The sequence below is a fragment of the Microtus oregoni genome, unplaced genomic scaffold (genome assembly GCF_018167655.1).
Source record: "Microtus oregoni isolate MIOR12 unplaced genomic scaffold, Mior012 000003F_ref0000135, whole genome shotgun sequence".
NCBI classification, from domain to species: domain Eukaryota; kingdom Metazoa; phylum Chordata; class Mammalia; order Rodentia; family Cricetidae; genus Microtus; species Microtus oregoni.
The window spans coordinates 2,589,975-2,611,505 of NW_024543062.1; the positions used below are offsets into that span (position 1 = coordinate 2,589,975).

The 21,531-nt window shown below is 56.1% G+C and overlaps 2 protein-coding genes across 5 annotated transcripts in view; one reads left to right on the forward strand and one right to left on the reverse strand.

The window, feature by feature from the left end:
• The window catches only part of LOC121446137 (protein tweety homolog 3), a 28,575-nt gene extending 20,967 nt beyond the window's left edge, over positions 1 to 7,608 (forward strand). The window contains exons 12-15 of one of the 3 annotated variants that reach the window (XM_041648549.1): positions 1,296 to 1,469; positions 2,057 to 2,132; positions 3,078 to 3,180; positions 4,659 to 7,608. In XM_041648549.1, the coding sequence (XP_041504483.1) occupies positions 1,296 to 1,469; positions 2,057 to 2,132; positions 3,078 to 3,158 (331 nt within the window). In that variant the 3' untranslated portion in view covers positions 3,159 to 3,180; positions 4,659 to 7,608. The remainder of the gene's footprint in view (positions 1 to 1,295; positions 1,470 to 2,056; positions 2,133 to 3,077; positions 3,181 to 4,658) is intronic. The other 2 variants (XM_041648550.1, XM_041648551.1) reach the window with 2 other exon arrangements.
• Positions 7,609 to 12,507: 4,899 nt separating this feature from the next.
• On the reverse strand, positions 12,508 to 20,855 carry LOC121446582 (beta-1,3-N-acetylglucosaminyltransferase lunatic fringe). Of its 2 annotated transcripts, none has more exons than XM_041649275.1 (8): positions 20,342 to 20,855; positions 16,187 to 16,235; positions 15,672 to 15,771; positions 15,427 to 15,577; positions 15,231 to 15,316; positions 14,742 to 14,907; positions 13,737 to 13,822; positions 12,508 to 13,616 (listed from the first exon to the last, which is right to left on the reverse strand). In XM_041649275.1, the coding sequence occupies exons 1-8, from the start codon at positions 20,768 to 20,770 to the stop codon at positions 13,550 to 13,552; spliced, it is 1,134 nt and encodes a 377-aa protein (XP_041505209.1). In that variant the 5' UTR covers positions 20,771 to 20,855; the 3' UTR covers positions 12,508 to 13,549. The 2 variants fall into 2 exon arrangements, with proteins under 2 accessions (XP_041505209.1, XP_041505208.1); XM_041649274.1 differs by having other exon boundaries at positions 15,424 to 15,577.
• Between the last annotated feature and the right edge of the window lie 676 nt (positions 20,856 to 21,531).

The following is a 21,531-nucleotide window of genomic DNA, read 5'->3' on the forward strand; positions in this document are numbered from 1 at the left end:
GGTGATTCTGGTGACAACAAAGATGGTGGTGGCGATGGTGATGGTGCTGAGGATTTGCTGGTGGCTCTAGCAGTAGTGACGGTGGTTGATGGTAGTGCTGATGGCAGTGGTAACAGATGAGGAGACTGCAGGAGAGTAGCCACGAGCTCTGGACCTTCATGCTTGTTCAGGTCCTGACTCTACTCTTGCTTGCTGTGTGACTGAACAGGTCACCATATTGCTGTTGTCAAAGTGAGCTCTAAGAGGTCACATGTTGTGGAGCCCGAGTGATGGATCAGGGTGAAGAGTGTGCACTGCTCTCCCATGGTACCCAAGTTTAGTTCCCAGCACATATGCTGGGCAGCTAACAGTTGTTTGAAGTCCAGCTCCAAGAGAGCCAGTGCCCTCTTCTCTTCTCCACAGGCACCTGCACTCAGGTGCACAAACCTTCTTCTCATACAAGTACACAAAATTAAAAATAAAATAGGGCCTGGATAGGTGGCTCAGCGGTTAAGAGCACTGACTGCTCTTCCAGAGGACCTGGTTCAATCAGCATCCACTTGGTGACTCACAACTGTCTGTAACTCCAATTCCAGAAGATCTGACACCCTCACACAGACATACATGCAGGCAAAACACCAATGCACATAAAATAAATAATTAAAAAGAAAAAAATTAGGGGTGGTGGGCACAATTTAATCTCAGCATATGGGAGGCAGAGGTAGGCAAATTTCTGTGAGTTCAAGGCCAGCCTGGTCTACAAAGGGAGTTTCAGGACAACCAGGGTTATACAGAAAAGCTTTGACTCTAAAAAAATAAAAAATAATTCTCTCTCTCTCCTTTTTTTTGGGGGGGGGTGGTTTTTAGTTTTGGTTTTTCGAGTGTGTGCCATCACACCCAGCTAATAATTCTTGTTTTAAAGAACACTTATCGAGGGCCAGGTGAGAGCTATGCGTGAGGTCCTGCAGGGCTCAGCCATGGTCACACCAGACATTCACACTGTCCCACCTCTGAGTGCTTCCCACACGGTGGCCTCGCCTTGCAGTCCATGTGGAATAGAAGCACAGCGCTGCTGCAGAACAACCGAAGTCTGTCCCACAGCCAGTAACGGAGCAGAGGGTGGGAAGCCAGAAGGGAGCAGGGCAGGTTACCTCAGGCCTCCCAAGGTTGAGAACAAGCCCCACAAAGCCAAAAGAGGACCCCATAACTCAGGGAACGATGCATCTCAGAGGACAGATTGAGCAGCCCGCGGCCCTGCCACACATCAGCACCCCAGAGTAAGCACACTGAGCCTGTGCCGCTGTCCCTCCCTGCAGAGGCCCAGATGAGGATGGAGAAGAGGACAATGCTCCAGGGCCACGGCAGGCACACGACAGCCTTTACCGAGTGCACATGCCCAGTTTGTATAGCTGCGGTAGCAGCTACGGCAGTGAGGCCAGCATCCCAGCCGCCGCCCACACCGTCAGCAATGCGCCAGTCACCGAGTACATGTGAGTTGTGACGGCTGGGAACAGGCAGAGGTAGGGCCGGGGATGGTGTGCCTATGCAACTGGGGAGCCTACGGACTATCGGGCTGTCAGAGGGGATGGGGAGGCGGGGTGCAGGGCCTGTACAGCTGCAGGAAAAGGGGTGGGGGCACTCTCACCAAGGCTGGGCAGCCAGGGCTTCAGGTGGAATGGCCATGGGGTGGCCACAGGGCCAGGTGGAGGGTGTGTGCCTTTGTGGTAGGCAGGTAACCTGGTGGGAGATGGGTTCTGACTGCCAGGGAAGCCGGCGTTCATGGAGGACTGTTCTGAGCTTTACACTATACAAAGTTAGCATGGACAGAGCTGGCCAGGCATAGGACCTGTCTGGCTCTAAGGTGGTCACACTTGTAATCCCATCACTCAGTTGGTAGGGGCAGGAAGATCGGGAATTCAAGGATATCCTTGGCTACATAGCAAGTTTGAGGCCAGCCTGGGCTACACGAGACCCTATCTAAAACAAAATAAAACAATAAAAAGATGGGCCATTTCCCCCAGAGTAAGGACCATATGGCCCATGACCATTCACGTGCTCTCTCTCCCCTTCCACTCAGGAGCCAGAATGCCAATTTCCAGAATCCCCGCTGTGAGAACACCCCCCTCATTGGGCGCGAGTCCCCACCGCCCTCAGTAAGTCTCAGGGCAGGAGGGTGGGTGGGGAGATTCTCTGGCTTGAGGGCTCTACAGTCTGTCGCCATGGTACCCTGGTGTTGTCTCTCACAGGCTGCCTGGGCTCTTGAGAAAGCTGTGAGCCTGTAATACCAGGGCCTAAACAAATCAGACTGGGTGGGTCCTCCAGCTCTTGGCACTCTTGAGGGGCCTGGGGGTTAGCGTGGGCAATCTTGGGGTCCTGCTACCTAGCAGTCAGCCCTTGGTTCTTTCTTGAGATAAGCAGGTGGCCAGCAGGGCCCCAGTACTCTCTTCCCATCTTTACCCTGGGCTTCCCAAAGCCTCAGCGAGGCAGCTCCATCATTAGAGCCCTGTTTCTTCTTCCCTCCTTCCGTCCTCCACCCAACCCTCCATCCCTTCCTCCATCTCTCTCTCCTCCCTTCTCTTTCCTTTCTTCCATTTGTCTCTTCCCTCCCTCTCTCCCTCCTTCTCTCCCTCCCTACCTCCCTCCGTCCCTCCCTCCCTCTCCCTAAGAATCCACCCATGTCTCAGCCCCAGGCTGTTCTAACCCAGGCCTGATGTCTCTTCTAAGCCCCAGGAGTGAGCTGTAGACAAAAGAATCAGGGTGGATTTGGTGTCAAAGAGTAGGTGCTGTTGGAAATGTGGGGGCCCCTGGGGCTCCCCTGAGGACTGGGCTGTGAGGACAGGCTCTAAGAGGCTGAAGGCCGCCTTGTTTTAGGAACATCTGCAGTGTGTCTTCCACAACACCACAATGTTCCCTAGCACAGAGCTGAGCCAGGGTGCCAAGGACGTGGACCAGGAACTGTCAGGTCTCTGTGTCACACTCGACTGCCCTCACCCTTGCCCTCTGGTCTTGTGGTCCACTTGGGGCCGGCCACGCCTGGCGTTGAGGACACCCCTCTCTCTCTCTTTCTCCTGCATCCCTCCCACCCTGGGCCCTCCTAGCGCTACCTGGCTGCCCTGGACTCTGGCAGCCATGCAGGCTGGCAGTTTAAACCCATGGACAGCGCCCGAACACTGTGGTAGCTGTACCCTCAAAGAGTGACAGGTACTGACCCGCCCAGCCCCCCACCCCGCACGGCTGCCCGCCTGTACCTCCATGCCTTGCACCCTCTGCTCACCACTGTCCCCCATCCACTGTTTGGGGGACCGGAGGCCTCTGAAGTGGTCCTGAGCCCACTGCTATCACAGTGAACCCCATTCCAGGCTTGACTCTACTGTCATCAGCTGCAGGAGGCCCAGCCCATCTTGTCACTTCTACCCAGACCCTCTGTGCATCTGACCTTGGATGCAGAGCTGGGTCCCTGGGTATGTGGTCCTGCATGCTGGCCCATGCACACAGGTATACAGGTGTGCTCACATGGGTATGAACCCCTGTCCCTGTCCCAATGCCTGCTTGGGCTCCTCCAGGTCTCTGGGCTGCCATCTTCCGTCCCATCCCACCAGTGTCCCATCCCAACCTCCTGTCCCTTGTCACTGCTGCATGTCCATGGAATGACATGGCTCTGGGGCCCCTGCTGCTCCCACTGCTGCTCCACAGCCGCTGCCCGCGACCTTAACCTAGAATGTTTCAAGGAAGCACTCAGGTCCCCAGGAGCATTGTCCCTCTCATCTGGGGACTGTGAAGCCAGCCTGTGCTCCTTAGGGTGGGTGGGAGTCAGCCTGCTCAGCCTTCTGAGCAGTGGTGGCCTTTGTCCCTGATACAGGAATGCAAACCCTTTGCACACTGCCTGACATTGGCACATCCTCTGTGTGCATGCACACACACACACACACACACACACACACACACGTACACCCCACACAGATGCACTACCCAAACCTTTACACCTGTTCTACTGTTAGGGTGGCCAAGATGTGCAGACTGTAATATGCAGAACCAGCCGTTCACCTCCATCTCAAAGCACACATCTGGAGGAGTTAGTGTCCCCATCTGAGGGGTGGGCAAAGTCACTCCAGCCTGACACTCCCCTTTCCTGGGAGCAATGGGTTGAATGGCTGGGGGCGGGGAGGCTTAAGCCTCCTGACTCCAGTGGACTCCCCAGCAGTAGGCTGTGGCCTAGCTTCATGCAGACCTGCCCTGGGAGACCTTGTCTTGGCCCAGGGCAGAGCTCTAAAGCAGTGGCGTAGAGATGGGGTCTGTGTGGCCTTCAGGTTCTTGGCGTGTGTGATGCAATTAGGGCCTTTGAAGTAGCAAGTATCCAACTGGGGCTCTAGGAGTGGCTTAGTGACAATAAGGGACTGAATGTACTTAATTGGGAAAGGAAGCTTGCCTCTGTGGCCCAGCCTGGGTTATAGAGGCTAGCCTCCATCCTTCCCTAATCTGTACCCAGTCCTTGGTCCTGGCCCTGGGCCAGCAGCTCTTACCGTAGGATTCTGCCAACCACGCCCTGCACTGCTGTGTTCTGCCCCCCAAGGGTCGGCTGTGGCTCACCCTACCAAGGCCCACATCAGTGAGGCTACTGGCTGCTCAGTCCTGCCCAGAAACCCAGCTGACCCTGCTTCCTCCCTCCCTCTCTCCTCTAGTACACCTCCAGCATGAGAGCCAAATACCTCGCCACGAGCCAGCCTCGCCCCGACTCCAGCGGCAGCGGGCACTAGACCACACACCGGCCAGCCATCTGCCCCCACGTGCCAATTGCCCCACCCTTCCTATGCCAGCACTGCTGCTTCTACCCTGCCGGACCCTCTGCAAGCTACACCAGACCAGCCCTAGGCACATCTGAAGCCCCGCCCCCACTGTCCCCACCCTGCAGGAGGCATGTAGGTGCCCAGCATGAGCTCTGGGCCAGCCTGAGAAGTGAGACTTGTGGGCACTCACCTGGACAGACACTGCCACCAGCAACCCGACCCCGCCTGCCTCCATCTCCCTCTGTCCTCTTGGGCTCTCTGAGCCCTGCTCTGTGCCAGGTGCTTCCACCCCCATGTTCCTTCCGCAGGTGGCCCTCCATGCTGTCCCCTACACTCCGGGAGTTCCCTCCCCTCCAGCTGCACCGAACCTTTCCTGGCGTTGCCCTGGCCCCTGACCCCTCTGAGGATCATTTCTCCATTCGTAGGCAGTGGAAGACCCTGTGCCTGGTGCCCACCTGCTCGTCACTGAGTGGCCCCTTCACACACGCCCGTCTTTGCGACATCCAGCACCTGCCTTCTTTTTCCCACCCGACTTACTTGGCCCTTCCTGTCAGTTCTGAGCTGCCTCCAGGGTGGGGCTCTTCCTGCACCTTCTTCTCCCATGGTTCTCTCCCTCAGCGCCCAGCCAGCTCTCCCCAGACAGCAGGTGCCACACAGAGCCCAGGTCACTCCCTGGCCCCTCAGTGCTGGCCGCCTTCTTGGTGCCAAACCCTCTTTCCCATTCATCCCGAAGAGTGGCAGCTTCATCCGTTGGTTTTTGCACGGACCGCATTTATCATCTCCAGGGCAGTCTGGGGCATAGGAGAAGCAGGACACTGCCCACTCCCCTTCCCTCTCAGTTCCATTCTTGCCCAGGACAAGCAGCAGCGCCCTCTGGAGCCTTGAGGGCTGGACTTAAGATGGCTGTGAATGCGCCCCCAGCCTCAGGATGCCGTTGTTGGGATTAACCACTAACCTCACTCTCAGCTGCCACGGGCACTCCTGGCTGACCCTGAGCCAGCAAGCATGACCCTAAGTCTAGCCTGGAGCCAGGGCTAGAGTCGTCATTTCTTTGTGGGGTGCTGCCAGGGAGGGGCCAGACCCACAGGCAACTCAAGGGCCTTGAGACCCCTCCCCAGGCAGGTGCTGCCCCAGGAGGAGCATGTCCCAGGAACTGTGGACTGAAGCCCTTTGACCTCAGTCCCCACCCTGGAACACTGCTCCCCTAAGGTGCTTTTGGCTTTAGTGTGTGATGTTTGCTGTGCTTCCTGCTGTGAGGAGCCGGATCAGCTCTCAAATCAGGACCTGGAGCCTCTACCCTGGCCCAGCCAGCTAGTGGGAGCTCTGGCCTGTGGGGTGGGCAGCTATAGGGCTTGGAGCAAGCAGCATGTGTAAGGTAACCAAGGCTGGGGCCCCGTGGCAGGAGGTGGTTTACAGACCTGTGGTCCTCCGGGAGCAAACCTGGCAGCTACAGATCCCAGAACCCCAGGCTTCAGCTCTCCCCAGAGGGGAGAGCTCTGCATTCCCTTCCTTCCAACAACCCCTTTCATTGTGCTGGTGTCCGGGACCAAAAGGAGTCGGCAGAGGACTCGCTGGGCCTAGGGTCCAAGTCTGGCCGTCTATAGCTCCTGAGCATGAGAAAACCTCAGTGGAGGGGACCCTGCCTTTGGCCCCAACTGGGCTGGCGCCAGGAATCTACAAGGGCCAGGGAGGCCCAGCTGTGGCCAGTCTGCCCCACTGTAAGTGTGTTCCTGGCCTCAGGTTCTGAGGGAGGCATAGGGTACCCCCGCCTGGGTGCCTGGGTGTGCCCTGGGGCCTCTCAGAAGCACAAATGCTGCCCCCTGGCCGTGAGCTGGCCACAAGGTGAATGTATATAGCATGAGAGGCGGGCACTGCCCGGATGTGGCTGTGAACTTGTGCTGTCTTGGGAGTCCTGACCGTCGTGTGCGTGCGTGCTCCTATCTGTGACTCTTCACTCACCGAGGCTGAAGAAAGGAAACAAGGGGATTCCTACCCTGACCTCCATGGAGGAGACGGCTCCTGCCACTGTGGTTATTGTTTTTGTTTTGTTTTCTGACTTTTGGGGTGCCCCTTGTCTCCTCAATCCCTCTAGTCCCTCCAGGGGGTGAACAGTCCAGTGCCAGCTGCCTGGGACTGGTCCCCACTCACTTTTACCCCAGGGGATCCTACAGCTCTGGTGGGTAACAAGGAAGGCTGAGCCACCAAACCAGACCCAGGTCCCTAGCCAAGCCAGGAGGGACCTGGCTGGGACAGCAACGCTGATAGGACTGATGGTCACCATGCCCCACAAACATACTGACTTCTTCTGTGAGACAGAGCTTAAGTCGCAGATCTTGGCCTGGAATAAACTCCAAACCCTCCCCTCAGTGCCCGCCCACCCACCCACCCTCTTTCACTATGCAATTCCTGGCCCCTTACAAATGCCTGCCCTACCCAGGTCCCAACTCTGCCCAGCTCAGAAGGTGGTTAGCTCCTGGGCTAAAGGTGACCAGGGTCTCTTGTTTGTTTCGAATCATAATGATGGTGTGCCATGCCCTTCCTCATCTATATGAGTTTGTGAGATTTGCCTCCCAGTTACTGTCCCCCTGCCTGCATCTGCCCCCAGTGGATAATGTCATCTGAATTGAGCCAGCCCCAAGTTACCCCCCAGCCTCTGTAGGACCATGGCTGTGTGTTACTGTTGCTGTGTTTTTGTTTTTTTTAAACCGGGTTTGGGGTTCAATTTTTATTTCTTTGGGGAACTTTATTTTTCTTGGCAAATAACTAAAGTTCTTGTCCATGTAATTTCTGTGATCTCTATTCAGCTTGGGTTTCATGTTTTAAAATAAACAATTTTAAGAAAAAACGGGTCTGACTTTCCTGAACTGCCTTGGAGGATCCAGAGCCATAGGCTGTACACAGGGTGACTGCCTGCAGCTCAGGCTAGGGACACAGGGCTCCTGAGTGAGGTCTGTGGGGAACCAACCATATTCAGTAGGGCCAAGATTTCATGGGTAGAGACAGGAACTTACTGGCTGGGAGGGAGCCATAGAGAGTGGCACCATCTAACCTTCATTTCAGTTGAATTGCTATAGTTGCTAAATCAGGAAGGGATCGAGGAAAGATAGAAGCAGGAGATCAATCAGCTCCATACTGGAGTAGGGCTCCATTGAGAAGCTGGGGGTGTGACTCAGTGGTAGAGCCCTGCCTAGAATCCCCAGAGAGGGGCTGGGGTGTGACTCAGTGGTAGAGCTCCTGCCTAAATCCCCAGAGAGGGGCTTGGGTGTGGCTCAGTGGTAGAGCACCTGCCTAGAATCCCCCAGTGAGGGGCTGGGGTGCAGCTCAGTGGTAGAGCCCCTGCCTAGAATCCCCCAGGGAGGGGGTTATATGTGAAAAGCTGGGACAAGGTTCATGGAAAGCAAATGCCCATGAAGGCACTGGTTCCCCCTCAGGAGTCATGATAGGTGTATTTCTCAGAAGTCCCCAATAGTCTGTATCCAAAATGCCCAGAGGTTCCAGTGGGGTTCATGTTTCTGTTGGGGAGGAGAGCAAGCAGTGACTCTGCTGGCACCTGCTGCTTGAGCCACACTCAAAAGCCAGCACATGAACAACCCATGCGCCTTGCACCTGACTCATACCGCATCAATCTGACATTAGAAGTCTAGGAATGTGCTCGGTGGTTTGATCATTCACTTGGTATATTGTTGACCCAAGGTTCAATTCTCAGTACTACAAAGGGGGAAAAAAGGAATAAATCAGAAGTTGGGGACTATATTTAGTATCACATGGAACTTTGAGGCCAAAACAAAGGCCTGCATTTCTTTTTATTCACCCCTAGATTCAGGGGAGGGTTTCTAGAAAGCAGCGACTCAGACCGGGGAAAATAATCAACTGTGGCCACCAGGAGGCGCCCAAGGACCATGGTGGGTAGTGGCAGAGGCACTGGATCTGAACGAACCATTGCAACTGAGTCCCTTAAACTCCATGACATCTAGGCAACCTCCAGGGTCCAATATAGAGTGCCTCTTAGTCTTGGGATCCCTTCCAGACAAGTGTCTATGTAATCGGGCAGCAAGCAGGGTTGGTGATATTTTATATATTTTCTCCCTCTCTTGTTTTACTTATTTTAATATTTTTATGTTATGTGTATGGGTGTATTGCATGCATGCAGTACCCACAGAGGCCCAAAGAGGGCGTCAGGTCAGATATCCCACCATTCGAATGCTGGGATTTGAGCCTGGGTCCTCTGAAAGAGCAACCAGTGCTCTTAATCACCGAGCCAACTCTCCAAACTCTGTTTGACAAAGTCCAGGCTGGTCTTGAATTCTATGTAGCCAAGGATGGTCATGTGGTGCTGGGGATTGAACCCATGACTTTTCTTTGTGCTTGGCAAGCATTCGACCAACTGAGCCGCATTGCCAGCCCTGGTGTGCGTGTGTGCACAACTTTGTATATGTGTGTGTGTGTGATGATAGTAGAAGTGGGACTATCTGTGCAAAGCAGAATGATGATCCAAGAGGAGGAGGAGACAGTAGAAGGGGTGGGTATGGTCAGAGCATGTGATGAATGGGGCTATTTTTATGAAATTAATTACTGTAAACAATGAAAATACAGCAATAAAAAAAGCATCAAAAGACCAATGAGATGACTCAGCTGGCTACGGCATTTGCTAAGTTTAGTCCCTGGGTCCTACGAAGTGGAAGAACCTATATCTGTAGGTAATCTTTGCCTGTATGCATGCCTTTACACCACATGCATACCCGGTGCCTGCAGAGGTCAGAAGAGGGTGTTACATCCCTTAAGACTGGAGTTACAGCCGGTGTGAGCAGCCATGTGAGTGCTGGGACTCAAACCTGGGTCCTCCGCAAGAGCAGCCAGTGCTCTTAACCGCCAAACCATCTCTCCAGCCCCAATATTATTATTATTATTATTATTATTATTATTATTCCAATCATCAAAAGGAAAAAAGTGAGTTTTGGGGGGGGGGGTCAAAAAAGTAGAACTTGGGTCAGGTGGGCATAGGAGAATAGGAGAGTGTGCCACAGGCCTGGCCGATAAGTCTTTTGAACTGCTGTCTGCTCTGAGCCTCCTGCTTCCTCCCGAGACTTCAGGCCCAGAAGTCAGGGAGAGCAGGCTGAGGAAACACAGTGGACTCTTGATTCTGACATCAGAGGTCAGGGCCATTTCTGGCAGGGAGAGTGTGGAAGTCTCGGGTCCATTGCTCATTGCTCTTCTCAGACTGCTCCTGACCATCTCCACACAAACCCCACTCTGGGGTGGCTTTGTCTGGGCTGTGCCACGCTCACACACACACACACACACACACACACACACACACACACGCACACACACTCATGTTAACTGACTTTTGCTCATACTCTGTGGTTTTGGCCTTCCGGCTCCAGCAGTGAGGCACCTCTTCCAGGAAGTCAGCCCTGCTGACCCCAGTGGGGAGGGAAGTTCAGAGAGGGAAGTTGAAAACATCAACCCCATCCTGCAGCCCTCCCCCAGACCCAGCTCAGCTAGTCCTTGCCACTGCTCCTACCACTCAGCATGAGAGAGGAAGCTGGGGACTGAGGCTGCATTCAGCACCCTCCCTGACACCCTATAACTTGCAATTGCAGTTCGACTTTTATTGGGGGGGCACATCGTTCTGCAGGTAGCCTAGGCTGGTCTTGGACCCTCGCAGTCCTGCCTCTGTCTCCCAAGTGCAGAGAGTGCAGTCATGAGCCACTGGGATACTTGGCTTGCAGTTTTACTTTTGGAAGCTCTCCATGAAGGGTGGTTTGGGACAGGACCCCTGACTGGGCCCCTCCTGGTGCTCTCAGCCTGGGTTGCTCACTCAGCCTGGGTTGCGTGTTAACGGCCAGGATGCACCCTGATGCACCTGGAGGAGAAAAATGAGTTCCTTCCCTGCCTGAGTAGCTGACCTAAGAGGAGGACTCTTGCTCAGACCTGCATGGAAGTGGGCCTTAGAAATAAACTTGCAGCCAGTTGGTAGGGCATGCCTTTAATCCCCAGCTGTAGCTCTGAGTTCGAGGCCAGCCTGGTCTACAAGAGAGTTTCAGGATAGCCAGGGCTACATAGAAAAACCCTGTCTCAAAACCCCCACCCAGAATTAAACAAACAAACAAATAAATAAATAGGTTGGCTTGCTTCCCTTCTGAGGAAAAAGCTGACCTGGTCAGCTACATGGGAGAAGTAGTTGAGGCTACTGGCTATGCCCTTCCTGGGCTCCTTCCTACTTGGCTCCGGTTTCTCAGATACCTCACTTTGTAGCCCAAGCTAGCCCTGATCTCATGATCCTCCTGCCTCAGCCTCTAATACTAGGGTAAGAGACCTCTGCCACCTCACGGGGTTCCCACCATGCTCCTTGCTGCTACCATGTCCCTCCAGGATCAGGATCCACTATGATGAAAACCTTTGACTCCATTTCAATTCCAGTGGGAACCCAACCCTGGCTGAGGCCCCCACTCCATGCCCACCAGGCCAGTGTAGCCGTTGTGCCTTCCAGCTCTGTGTGGAGGCTGATGCCAACTGCAGGAGACTCTGTGAGGACCAGGGTAGAGGGCAACAGGCCTCTGACTCATCCGGGCAGGAAGGAGGCCCACAGACTGTTCCACCATGACCTTTCCACCCCCTAGCAAATGTCAGCTTCCTCATCCATAAGTGGGGCCCTGAGCCACCACCACCAGGCACGACATGCTGAAGACAATGGCCACGGCTGAGGGTCCTCTCTTCCCATCCCCTACTCCAAAATCTGCAGGCCTTAAAAAGTCAAACTGCAGGGCCAAGGTGGGGGTCAGGATCTGGCCAGGTGCCCCGCAAGGCAAGAGCGGTTACGAGCAAGGGTCATGCCCCGCCTCGCTTGCGGGTGCTGAGCCATTGGGCTAAGTTTCTGGTGGAGTGGGAAGGGGCAGATCTCTAATCAGGGGTGGGGTAGGGAAGGAGGCAGAGGACACAGAGGTGCCCAGTAGTGAGGACAGAGTTCCAGGTGAGCCTGGATCCAGGTCAGAGCAGGCAGGCACCTGCAGAGGGGCAGTAGGTGGCAGACACCAGTCTGCCAGCCTCAAGGAGCTACACTGTAAAGAGGAAGCAAGGAGACCACAGGAAGGGGGTAGGGTGGGGAATCCCCGTGCTCAGCCACCCTCCCTCCCCACCCTTCGTGGCTGGATTTGAGGAAGCGCCCTGGAGAACCTCAGAAAAATAGGCGTCCTCACCAGCTCCGCTTGCCCATCCCCAGAGGATACCTCCAAACTTGACAGATGCGAGGCAGTGTTGGCAAGGTTAATATGTCACCGAGATCTAGGGACTGTCAGCCTGGCTGCCTGACCTAGGGCACACTGAATTAACCTGCTTTGAGTCATAGTTTTCCTGTCTGCAAAATGGGTCTCTGGCTAGCCCACCATAGCCACTGTCCCTCCTGCAGGAAGAGCTGTACTCCTAGCTGTCACCAGCAGTATTAACAAAGGCACCACGACCTTAACAGACCTGAACAAGCAGCTACCTCCATCAGCTCTGCCCAGCCCCCCTCCTCCCATCATGGTGGCCACTCACCAGTGACAAACCTGCACGGAGCTGTTCACTCTCACCCATTTTTAACGCCAAGCTTCCCTCCCCAATAGTCGGCTTGTAGGATGCCTATCAACCACCTTCTCCATGGCATGAGCCAGCTTCCCCTGCCCTCATCTGAGTGTCCCCTGGAGTGACCTTGATGGACGGGTGGCTCAGACCCAACTCCCAAGCAAGACTGAGGCCCCTGGGGTTGCTGCAAAGAGCACCTTTATTCAGCGGAAGGACGTCACCATGGCAACAACACATCAATTCCCTGAGAGCTTTTCCCTTATCATCATTAGCTTGCCTAGCTAAGGTCTTTGCAAAAAGAACATAGAACGCAGCCCATGGGGTGGGGTGAGGTGAGCCTTGGGGTGCTGGGGAGGATGGTGGGGGAGAGCAGGATTCCAGATACTGGAAAGCATAAATACAGTACTAAGGCATTCATGGTCCAGCTTTCCAAAGACCAAGCCTGTTTGGCTTCTGCTTTTTTCTGATCCACAGAAAAGATAAAATAAGACCCTCTCCAGCCCACCCAGAAAACAACCCCCCTCCCTTCACACCCACCCTTCCCATCTCAAGAAACAGCACAGTAAAAAAATACTGTCACAATATTTACAGGCACACCCACTATGGGTGACTTTCTCTCTACTTTGGAGAGGAGATAAAATTCATAGCTCTGAACTCCCTAGTGTGGGAGACAAAGATAGGACCTCAAGGGGTGGGGCTGAAGACTTCACCCCACCCTGGAGGGCTGGAAGAGAAGCACTGGGTCACCTGAACGGTCACTGGCAGTGCCCAAGCTAGAAGGAGGGCCCCAGGCCTTTTACTACCTAAACCATTTTCCCTAGCACTGGGCATGGCTCAGCTGACAGGGAAGGTTTCAGGTAGGTGCTGGCACCCCAACTTAAGAGACGGTGCTATAAGACAGCACCCATGTACCCCTGAGGGGAGCCCTGAGGCCTCTCCCCACACTGCAGAGATCCAAACACAGATCCCACAGAACTGCCCTTGGAGTGGGTCTCAGAATGTAGAAAAGATAGTTAGGGACAGACAGGCCACTCCCTGAAGAACACGACTGCCCAGCAGTCTGCAACATGAGTGGGCACACCACAGAAACACACAAATATAGACACACACACACATACACACAGCCCTGAAGAGCCTCGTACACCAAGGTCAGGACACAAACAGGGGTCCCTGGGCCCTTTGGATACCAGGGGCGCCCAGGGACAGGGTCTCAGCCACAGCTGCTAGAAAATGGCGGTGCGGGGACACCAGGGTGTATCCGGGTACAGGTGGCAGTGGACAGAGCGGAACCTGTAGGGAGAGAGCAGAAGACTGGTCTGTGTGGGGTAGGGGTACCATGCACCCTCTGGGAGTCCCAACAGCACCAGTGAGGTTCCTGGGGGTATTTAGTGACCCTCCGCAAGCCCTTACCTGGATGGGTCAGCCTCCACCGAGAAGGGTCCCTTGATGTGCACTGCGTTCCGCTTGTTTTCAAACATGCCATAGCTCAGGGTTACCTGCATTGGGAGCAAGGGAGAGATGCTGGATGGGTGGCAGTCCTGCCTGGCTAGCTGTTCCCTCGACAAACTCATCCTTGGGCCAAGGACACCTGCCTCTGCCCACCTGGGGATGAAGTCCAGGGGGAGGACCTTCAACTATGAACAAGACAGAGCAGGTGTGTCCCCTCAAAGAGCAGAATCAGCAATTTAAAAGAGTCTATATCACAGGCGGATGGAGCTCTGTGAGTTCAAGGCCAGCCTGGTCCACAAAGCAAGTTCCAGGACAGGCTCCAACGCTACAGAGAAACCTTGTCTCAAAAAAAAAAAAAAAAAAAAAACACAGGGGGGAGTCTACTTCACTATTTTTTGAGGAATTGAAGATTAAACTCGGGTGGCTCATACATGCAGGTAAGAGCTCTACCACTGAGCGACAGCCCCAGCTCTGAGCCAGCAGCTCAGGACAGATGTGACTCCTGTTAAAACAGTGACCCTGTTCTACAGATGTAATGGGGAAAGTGCTTGTCTAGCGTACCAAAGCCCTGGTTCTTTCCCCAATACCTGTACTCCTAGCCCAGGGAGGTGGAGGCAAGAGAATCAGGAATTGAAGGTCAAGGTCATCCTCAACTACGAGTCAACTTCAAGGCTAGCCTGGAATACAGGAGACCCATACACACACACACACACACATATTGTGTGTGTGTGTGTGTGTGTGTGTGTGTGTATCCCTAAATGACACTGAGCCAGATATGGTAGCACACAACTGAATCTTAGCATACGGGAGGCTGAAGCAAGAGATCACTGGTTCAAGGCCAGTTTTGGCTACGTAGTGAAACCCCCAATCTCAAACAAAAACAAACAAGGAAGGAAGGAAGACTGTCCCTTCTGGCCCTGTTGAGTTCACTCCTTGGCCACCCAGGCCTTCGGGAGGCATGCCCACCTGCTCGTGGAGCTCGGTTGTGGGCACTTGCTGCAGATTCTCCAGGTGGGAGTGGAAGAGACCGCTCCGGATGAGGGGCACTCCCAGCAGCGCTTCCACAATATAGCCAATGGTGCAGTCGTCGGGGAGCCGGATGCGCTCAGCTGTGCTCATGAAGTGTCCCCCACTGCAAGAGGGAAGGGCCCAGGGGACAGTAAGAGGAGGCTGAAGCCAGCAGCTGGGGAGAGGGTAGACAAGACCTTGCCAAACGGGGCTCCCTCCCTCTATGAACCATAATTCTTCCCTGCCAAAGGGTTTCATCCAAGGGTGCTCTAGGCAGGGCAGAGGTGGGGGAGTGGCTGTAAACACAGCTGCATTTGGATACCTAGTGGAGGAGTGGGCAGCTGGGAGAGGATGGCCCACCAAGCCAGGCCCTGCAGTGGGGTGCCCAGGACCACAAATGAACACCCTGCTGTGTGGGATGGTCTTACACGTGCAGAGGGCACTCACCTGGCCCATGGGGCCATCTTTAGGGCTAGCCCTCGGCTGATACAAAAGCCAGCTCCTCCGGTGGCGAACCAAAAGTGGACAGGTCGCTGGGGGAAGCGAGATGGCTGTCAGGAGACTCCTGGGTCCCACCAGGTGGCAGAGAAGGCTCAACCCCCTTCCCCTAACAGCAGGGATGATGTCGGGAGACACTCACCACCTTGTGCTCGCTGACCCGCTCTGTGGCCTGGATGGGCCGGTCCAAACTGGGTTTGCCAAGGTACACATCCTGAGTGTGGGGATAGCTGGCCAGCAGCCGTAGCAGCGCCCTGAGGTTCACGTAGTTGTCATCATCCACATGGCAGAACCACCTGAACACAAGGCAGGATGGTGTCAGAGGACTGGACTGCCAGGCTGCCAGGGAAGGGGTATGGATGGGACCCGGTGGGGAAGGGAAGAACTCACTTCTTCCCCGACTCGATGAAATGATCGTACTCAACGGCCATCTTGCAGGACAGAGCCTGGCGGCTATGCGCAGCAGAGCAGTTGGTGAGGACCACGTTGCCTGTGGACAGGGAGGGTTGTCAGCAGGCCCGGGGAGCACAGCAGTAGGCTCTTTTCCAACTGCCTCAGACTTTACCCCCAGTCCACCCCCTTCCCAGGGTAGCCGCCCCTGCCCATTCATTCAACCAGCTCCCCCCCGCCCCCCCCCCCCCCCCCCCCCCGCCCAGTACTGGCCACCTGTTGCTGCCTGCAGGACTCAAAAGGTCCCCAGAGGATTGAAAGGGGCTCCTCTGCATAAGAATTGGGGGCCCTAGGAGTGGCGGAGCAGGGCAGGAAGCAAACCAGCAGAGTAAACTGGCTCCTGAGCCCAGTGACTGGTGACCTCTGAAGGTGACCTCTGAACCCCAGGGTGCCTCAGGGGAAGAAGTTGACTAGAATCAGGTCCACCTTTTCCCCGCCCCAAGTCTGGGACACACCTGTGAGCTTGCTCAGAGCTTCGTCCTCCCCATCTGTGAAGATGAATGTCTGCAAAAAGAGACAGGACTTGAGTTTGCAGCTCCAAGTCCCCCACCAGAGCCACAGTCAAGACATCCTGGAGTGCCCTCAGCTGTAGGTCTTATACTCCCACCCCCTCCACCCTGCACAACAGCCCGAATTCTTCACTGCACATAGAATGTGTGTTCAAGTGTCCAGGGTGAGTGGCAGCTGGGCTGGGGGGGGGGTACTCATTCCCCAACCTCAAGACAGCTGGGCCAAGGTCGCCAAAGGCAGCAGGGAGGCACGAGCCAGGTGGGGTGTCCCACCCACCCGCCAGGTAAACGGGCTGCAGCTAATCCTCCCGCCAACTTGTGCACCTGGCGGGGCACACACCCTTATTGACACAACCTGCCTGCCCGCCCAGCCTGCAGGCTTTCCGAGCTGTGTGTGTGTGTGTGGGGGGGGGGGGGATAGGAGGAGGAGGTCGGCTTTGGGAAGCTGAGCTTCACTCAGTAGGGTCGGGGACAAAGGCCTCTGCTGGGCTGCTGCCAAGCCCTGGCAGACAAAGGGCCCGGGAGGGAGGGTGAATCACCAGCCATTGTCCGCCAGCTTTGTCCTGGGCTGGGCCAGCCTTAACTCTGCCGAGTTAAGCAGGAGTGGCCCGGCTGTCATTTCCATACAGCTGGCCTAGTTAACTGGGCCGGCTGGGCTAGAGGTCCCATACACGGGATATGGGTAAGACCATTGGCCATGCAGTACTTTGGCCTGCACCTCCTGCTGCGCCCTATAGGGCAGGTTCCCCCAGCCACAGCAGCCAGCCAGGTTCTGAGAAGTCACTGGTGGCCACTGTGGTAGTGGCAGAAAAGAACTCCTGTTCCCAGGCCCGCAGTAGGGCATCCAAGCACTCAGCCCAACTTAGAAGAGGAAAAAACTCTTCCCAGCTCACTGAAGACCTTGCCCAAGGCCACAGCCAAGACTCCACCTGGCGCGGCACAGGGCCACCCCCTGCCAGGATTACTTTGCGGAAGAGGGGGGGGGGGCGCCGGGGCGGGGCCAGGAGCTGCCGGCGCCCGCCTGGGCCCGTCAGCACACGGGAAGGAATGTTCCTTCCTCCGCCGGCCCGCCCAGCGCGTGCCGCCTGCCGCACCCTGGCATGGCAGAGTGCAACCCCGGGGCGGCTGGGGGATGCTCAGCAGAGGCGGCAGTCCAACCCCCCTCCCAAACCACCAATCCTCCCTTTCCTTTTGTGCACAAAAGGGTCCCAAGGAAACCCGGGTGTGTGCAAGCCTGGAAGTCAGCATTTACCTCAGTTACCCAAGGAACTAACCACCCCAGGCCTGAAAGGGTGGCACACCATGCCCTGAGCGGCCCCAGTTCTTTGCCCAGGCTGACCAAATGCCTGGATGCTCACTCCAGTGAGGCCCCGGGTAGGAGAGCAAAAGGTGAGACCTATATCATCTGCAAGCATGCACCTCTCCCTCCAGGGCTCTGCAGACACCCAGGGCAGCCCACACGCACAGACTCGCACCCACCCCCCCTGCACCCCAGCATCTCAGCCCAGGAATGCCGTGGGAGGTGCAGCGGGCTGGCCTGTGCAGACGCTGCTGCTGGATTAAAAGGAAAATGCTTTCTTAATGAGATCAAGAGAGAGGCCTGTTCTCCCGCGCTTCGCTGGTGTCCTAAAAACCCAGCCCAAGGCTACGGGAGATTAAAGTCACCTTTGTTCAGTTGTGTGTAGGGGGGGCAGTTTGCAGGAGGCCCGCTCTGTCTTTGAGGCAGAGCTGTGGGTGCTCCCCCTGCTGTCTCCCCAGTACAGGGAAATCAGGAGAGGAGGGGGCAGGGGCTGCACCTGTGGATATCACTCAGCCCCCAGAAACACTCTAAAGTGGGTATAACACAGCCCGCCTGTGCAGAGCCAAGTTCTAGGAATGGACTCCTCCTAGTGTCCCGAGGAGGTGGGTGCCATCTCCTCCTTGGTATGCAGTGAAGAGACCAGAGGACACCAGTCTGTGACCATACTCAGGAAGAAATAATGCCTTTCAGGGACTCACATCTCCCAACATCCCCCACCAAAACTTCCCAAAAGAAGGACCATCAGGGCAGTGAGGGCAGCCCAACTGGTGAGGGCAGGCAAGGGGGTGGGGGAGAGACACACAGGAAGCAGCATTGTTCCTGGAGCCGAGATTCAAAGAAACACAGGATGCCAAGTTCTGCCCCAGCCATTGTGGCTGTGGCGGTGGCAGCCTGCAGCCTGGCGCACTCCTTAGTGGTGGGGGAGGAGCAAGCAGGCCAGAGGCCAGGCGGCCCTGCCTGTCCCCCACTGACCAGCTTCTCCACTTCTCCAAAGGTTGCCGGCTCTTTTGTACAACCCCACAATCGTGCTTGGTGCCAAGATTGCCCGTCCTGGGCCATAGGACTCTGGTTCAGATGGAACAACCTCCTCTTTCTCCTCTTCTTCCTCCTCTTTCTCTTCTTCTTCCTCCTCCTCCTCCTCCTCCTCCTCCTCCTCCTCCTCCTCCTCCAAGAAGCCCTCTTCCCATTCATACCCAATGTGATCTAATGCAGCCTCTCACCTTCCAGCTGCCCTGACCAGACAGAAGAGCCACCCTTTGCTACAGGTTCCATTGACCCTTGTCCATAGCACACCAAAAGGAGATTTTGTTTGCCATGTGCACATCAGCTGACCATGGGGGTCAATCCAGTCTTTTCTGGGTAGAGGGGACCCCTACTCTGAATGACTTCAGGGATCACCACAAGCCTCCAAAGTTACATAGTCCACTTTATAATGCCTTAATGGAAAGACAATCATTTCCCTTTTCAAGGAGTAAGAGGCTGAGGGTCAAAGACCCTAGGCTTTTTTCCAGATCGCATAGCCCAACTGAGACTTTTTTCTCGGTCCTTTCTGCCAGAGAAAGTGCCTGAATCCCAAAATGAGAGTTTTTCAGAACTAGTGCTGGCCCAGAGGGGGATAGATGCTATCCAATACCACACAGCAGGAAGGTTAAATGCAGGGGGTGGGGGTGCCCTGGCTCAGAGATCGTGCCCCACGAGGGCTGTCATTCAGGGTTGGGGGGGAGGACAGAGGTCCCCTCATCGCCAGGCAACCTGAGTGGCCAGCACGCCAGCCAACGGTTCCCATGGAGTGCATAGCTGTACACAAGAGGCCGACGCCTTTCTCGGTTGGAGAAAGGGGCTTTGTTGCCTTGCCCAAGGGGCCGGCGTGAGAGCAGCCTAGCGCTGGGAATCCTAACGGCAACGCAGCCAAACAAAACCCATGGCCCCCGCTGCCCCCTCCCGAAGGCCTGCTGAGCCCCTGGGAAAGGGACGCCTCATTCTCAGGATGCTGCCGTGGGGTTCTCAGGGCCCCTCTCTGACCAAGACTAGATAGGAGCCTGTCCTCTTAACCTCCTTTCTGTCCTAAAACAGAGCCTAGCCAAGTTTGATGGCCCTGGCTCCCTGGGGCTGGAGCAGGAAGGAAAATGAACCTTCATCTTCACACCAAATACCCAGTGCTTCCCCCGCCACACACACACACTTAGAGTGCACTCTGCTCTCCCCGCCCCAACGGTCCTGCCGTAGCCTCCAGGGAGATTTTCAAAGTGGGGTGTGTCTTTTAATATGTGTATGAAGTTGATGTCTAACTGGGGGGAGCTCGGCTGCTAAAGACACGGTTCGGCACAAGCCTGGAGAACCAGCACCTTATTTCTTTCAGTATATCTGGGGTCCGGGGGTGCTACTCTTCTCCTTCCCTTCCCTCCCTTCCCTCCCTTTCAAGGGAAGTACCCCCTAACCAGGAAGAAGGGGATCAGTTCAGAGTGGAGAGGATCCAGGATGGAGCTGTGCCAATTTGTTTGGAAAAGTTTGGAAACAAATAAGACCATTCACCCCAGGGTTTAGGGGAAGCATCACAAGGCCAACCCCAAGCTGGAGGCTACTCATCCAGACCTAGAGCATGTGGCTGGGGTGACCCTGGCAACACGGGAGGAAACTTCCAGGGCTGTAAGGCAAAGTGGGCCCCAGTAGCCGCACATGGATGGGTCAGATTAATGCCATCGCTTCCCAGATAGACCCAAAGCTACAAATGCAGTCAGAGCGGCTATGGACAGAGGGTAATCCCTACTCCATCCTCCTGCCCAGACTGCGCGGGGTCTCACCATCTCCTTGTGGCGCGAGATCCAGGTCTCGAACAACAGGTCGAGACGCGCGCGGTGAAACTTTCTGGTGGTCTTGACCGCGATGAAGACGTCGCGGGGAGACAAGACCTCGGCCGGGGGACGCGGGTGGCCGTCGGCCGAGCGGGAAGCAACCCCGGGCGGTGGATCCGCGTCTCTGCGCGCGCGAGTGAGTAGACTAAAGTATTCGGAGAGGCTATGCACCTCGCGCGCGAGGGATCCGGGCTCCGCGGCCGCCCTAGACCCGGAACCCGGAGCCGCCCCAGCGGAGCCGGCCAGACTGCGCAGCGCGCGGCGTCCACGCTCGGCTGGTACTGGTGTCGGCGGCGGGTCGGCCGTGAGCACCAGGAGGCAAGCCAGCAGCGCTCCCGCCAGCGCCAGCAGCAGGCGCCGACCGCAGCGCTGAAGCATAGTGGCCGGCGGCCGCACGTTGTGCCCTCCCAGTGCCAGCTGGTCCGGCTGCCCGAGGCTCCCGGTCCAGCTGCGCGCCTCTACTTCCAAGCGCTCTTAAACCTCTCCTGTCGGCCACGCCCCCGCGCTCTTATTGGCTGCTATCCTGGGGGCGTAGTCTCTAGGGCCCTCGCTCGCTCCCACGTGGGACATAGACGGGGTCGGCGAGCTGGGAACGACCCAGCTGGGGCACCCACGGCACCAGCCCCCTTTACGCAGGAGCACGTCCGGCCCGCACCTTGTCACCCTCCTGAGCTACTCTGGGCCACACCCAGGCTGACCAACGCCCGCCACGGCTGCACGTGAGGGACGCTCCCCACACACACACCCACCCCCGGCGCTGGGACCTGGGTGATAGGACCCGTGCTCCTCCTCGGGCGACATCCTTAGCTTCTCGCTATGCACTTCCTGTCCCCGAGCAGGCTTCCTTCCCTGGGGACCGTGCTGACAGAGCCAAAGTGATGGCCTGCGGGGTGTCCTTGAGCGATTAGTTCTGGGCTGCCCCTACGGACACCTGTACCTTAAGTGTGGACCTGAGGTTCAAGTAAGAAGGTACCTGTAATCAAATTCTACATACCACCCCCCAGCAGGCCTGTCCTGGCATCATGTTGCTATATGGGGAGGGTTGGTCTCCAAAAACCTCAGGCGCCCTGTGGCGAGCAGACACTCTGGCCGCCCCTTCCCTTGCGGGATGAAAGGCTACCTTCTGTTCCATTTGGTTC

Excerpts from the sequence above, each read along its gene's own strand:
- LOC121446582 (XM_041649274.1), bottom strand. The coding sequence starts at position 20,770 with ATGCTTCAGCGCTGCGGTCGGCGCCTGCTGCTGGCGCTGGCGGGAGCG. Across the intron at positions 15,772-16,186 it reads AGCTCTGAGCAAGCTCACAG|GCAACGTGGTCCTCACCAAC; the intron begins GTGTGTCCCAGA and ends CCCTGTCCACAG. Across the intron at positions 13,617-13,736 it reads GTGGAGGCTGACCCATCCAG|GTTCCGCTCTGTCCACTGCC; the intron begins GTAAGGGCTTGC and ends CTCTCCCTACAG.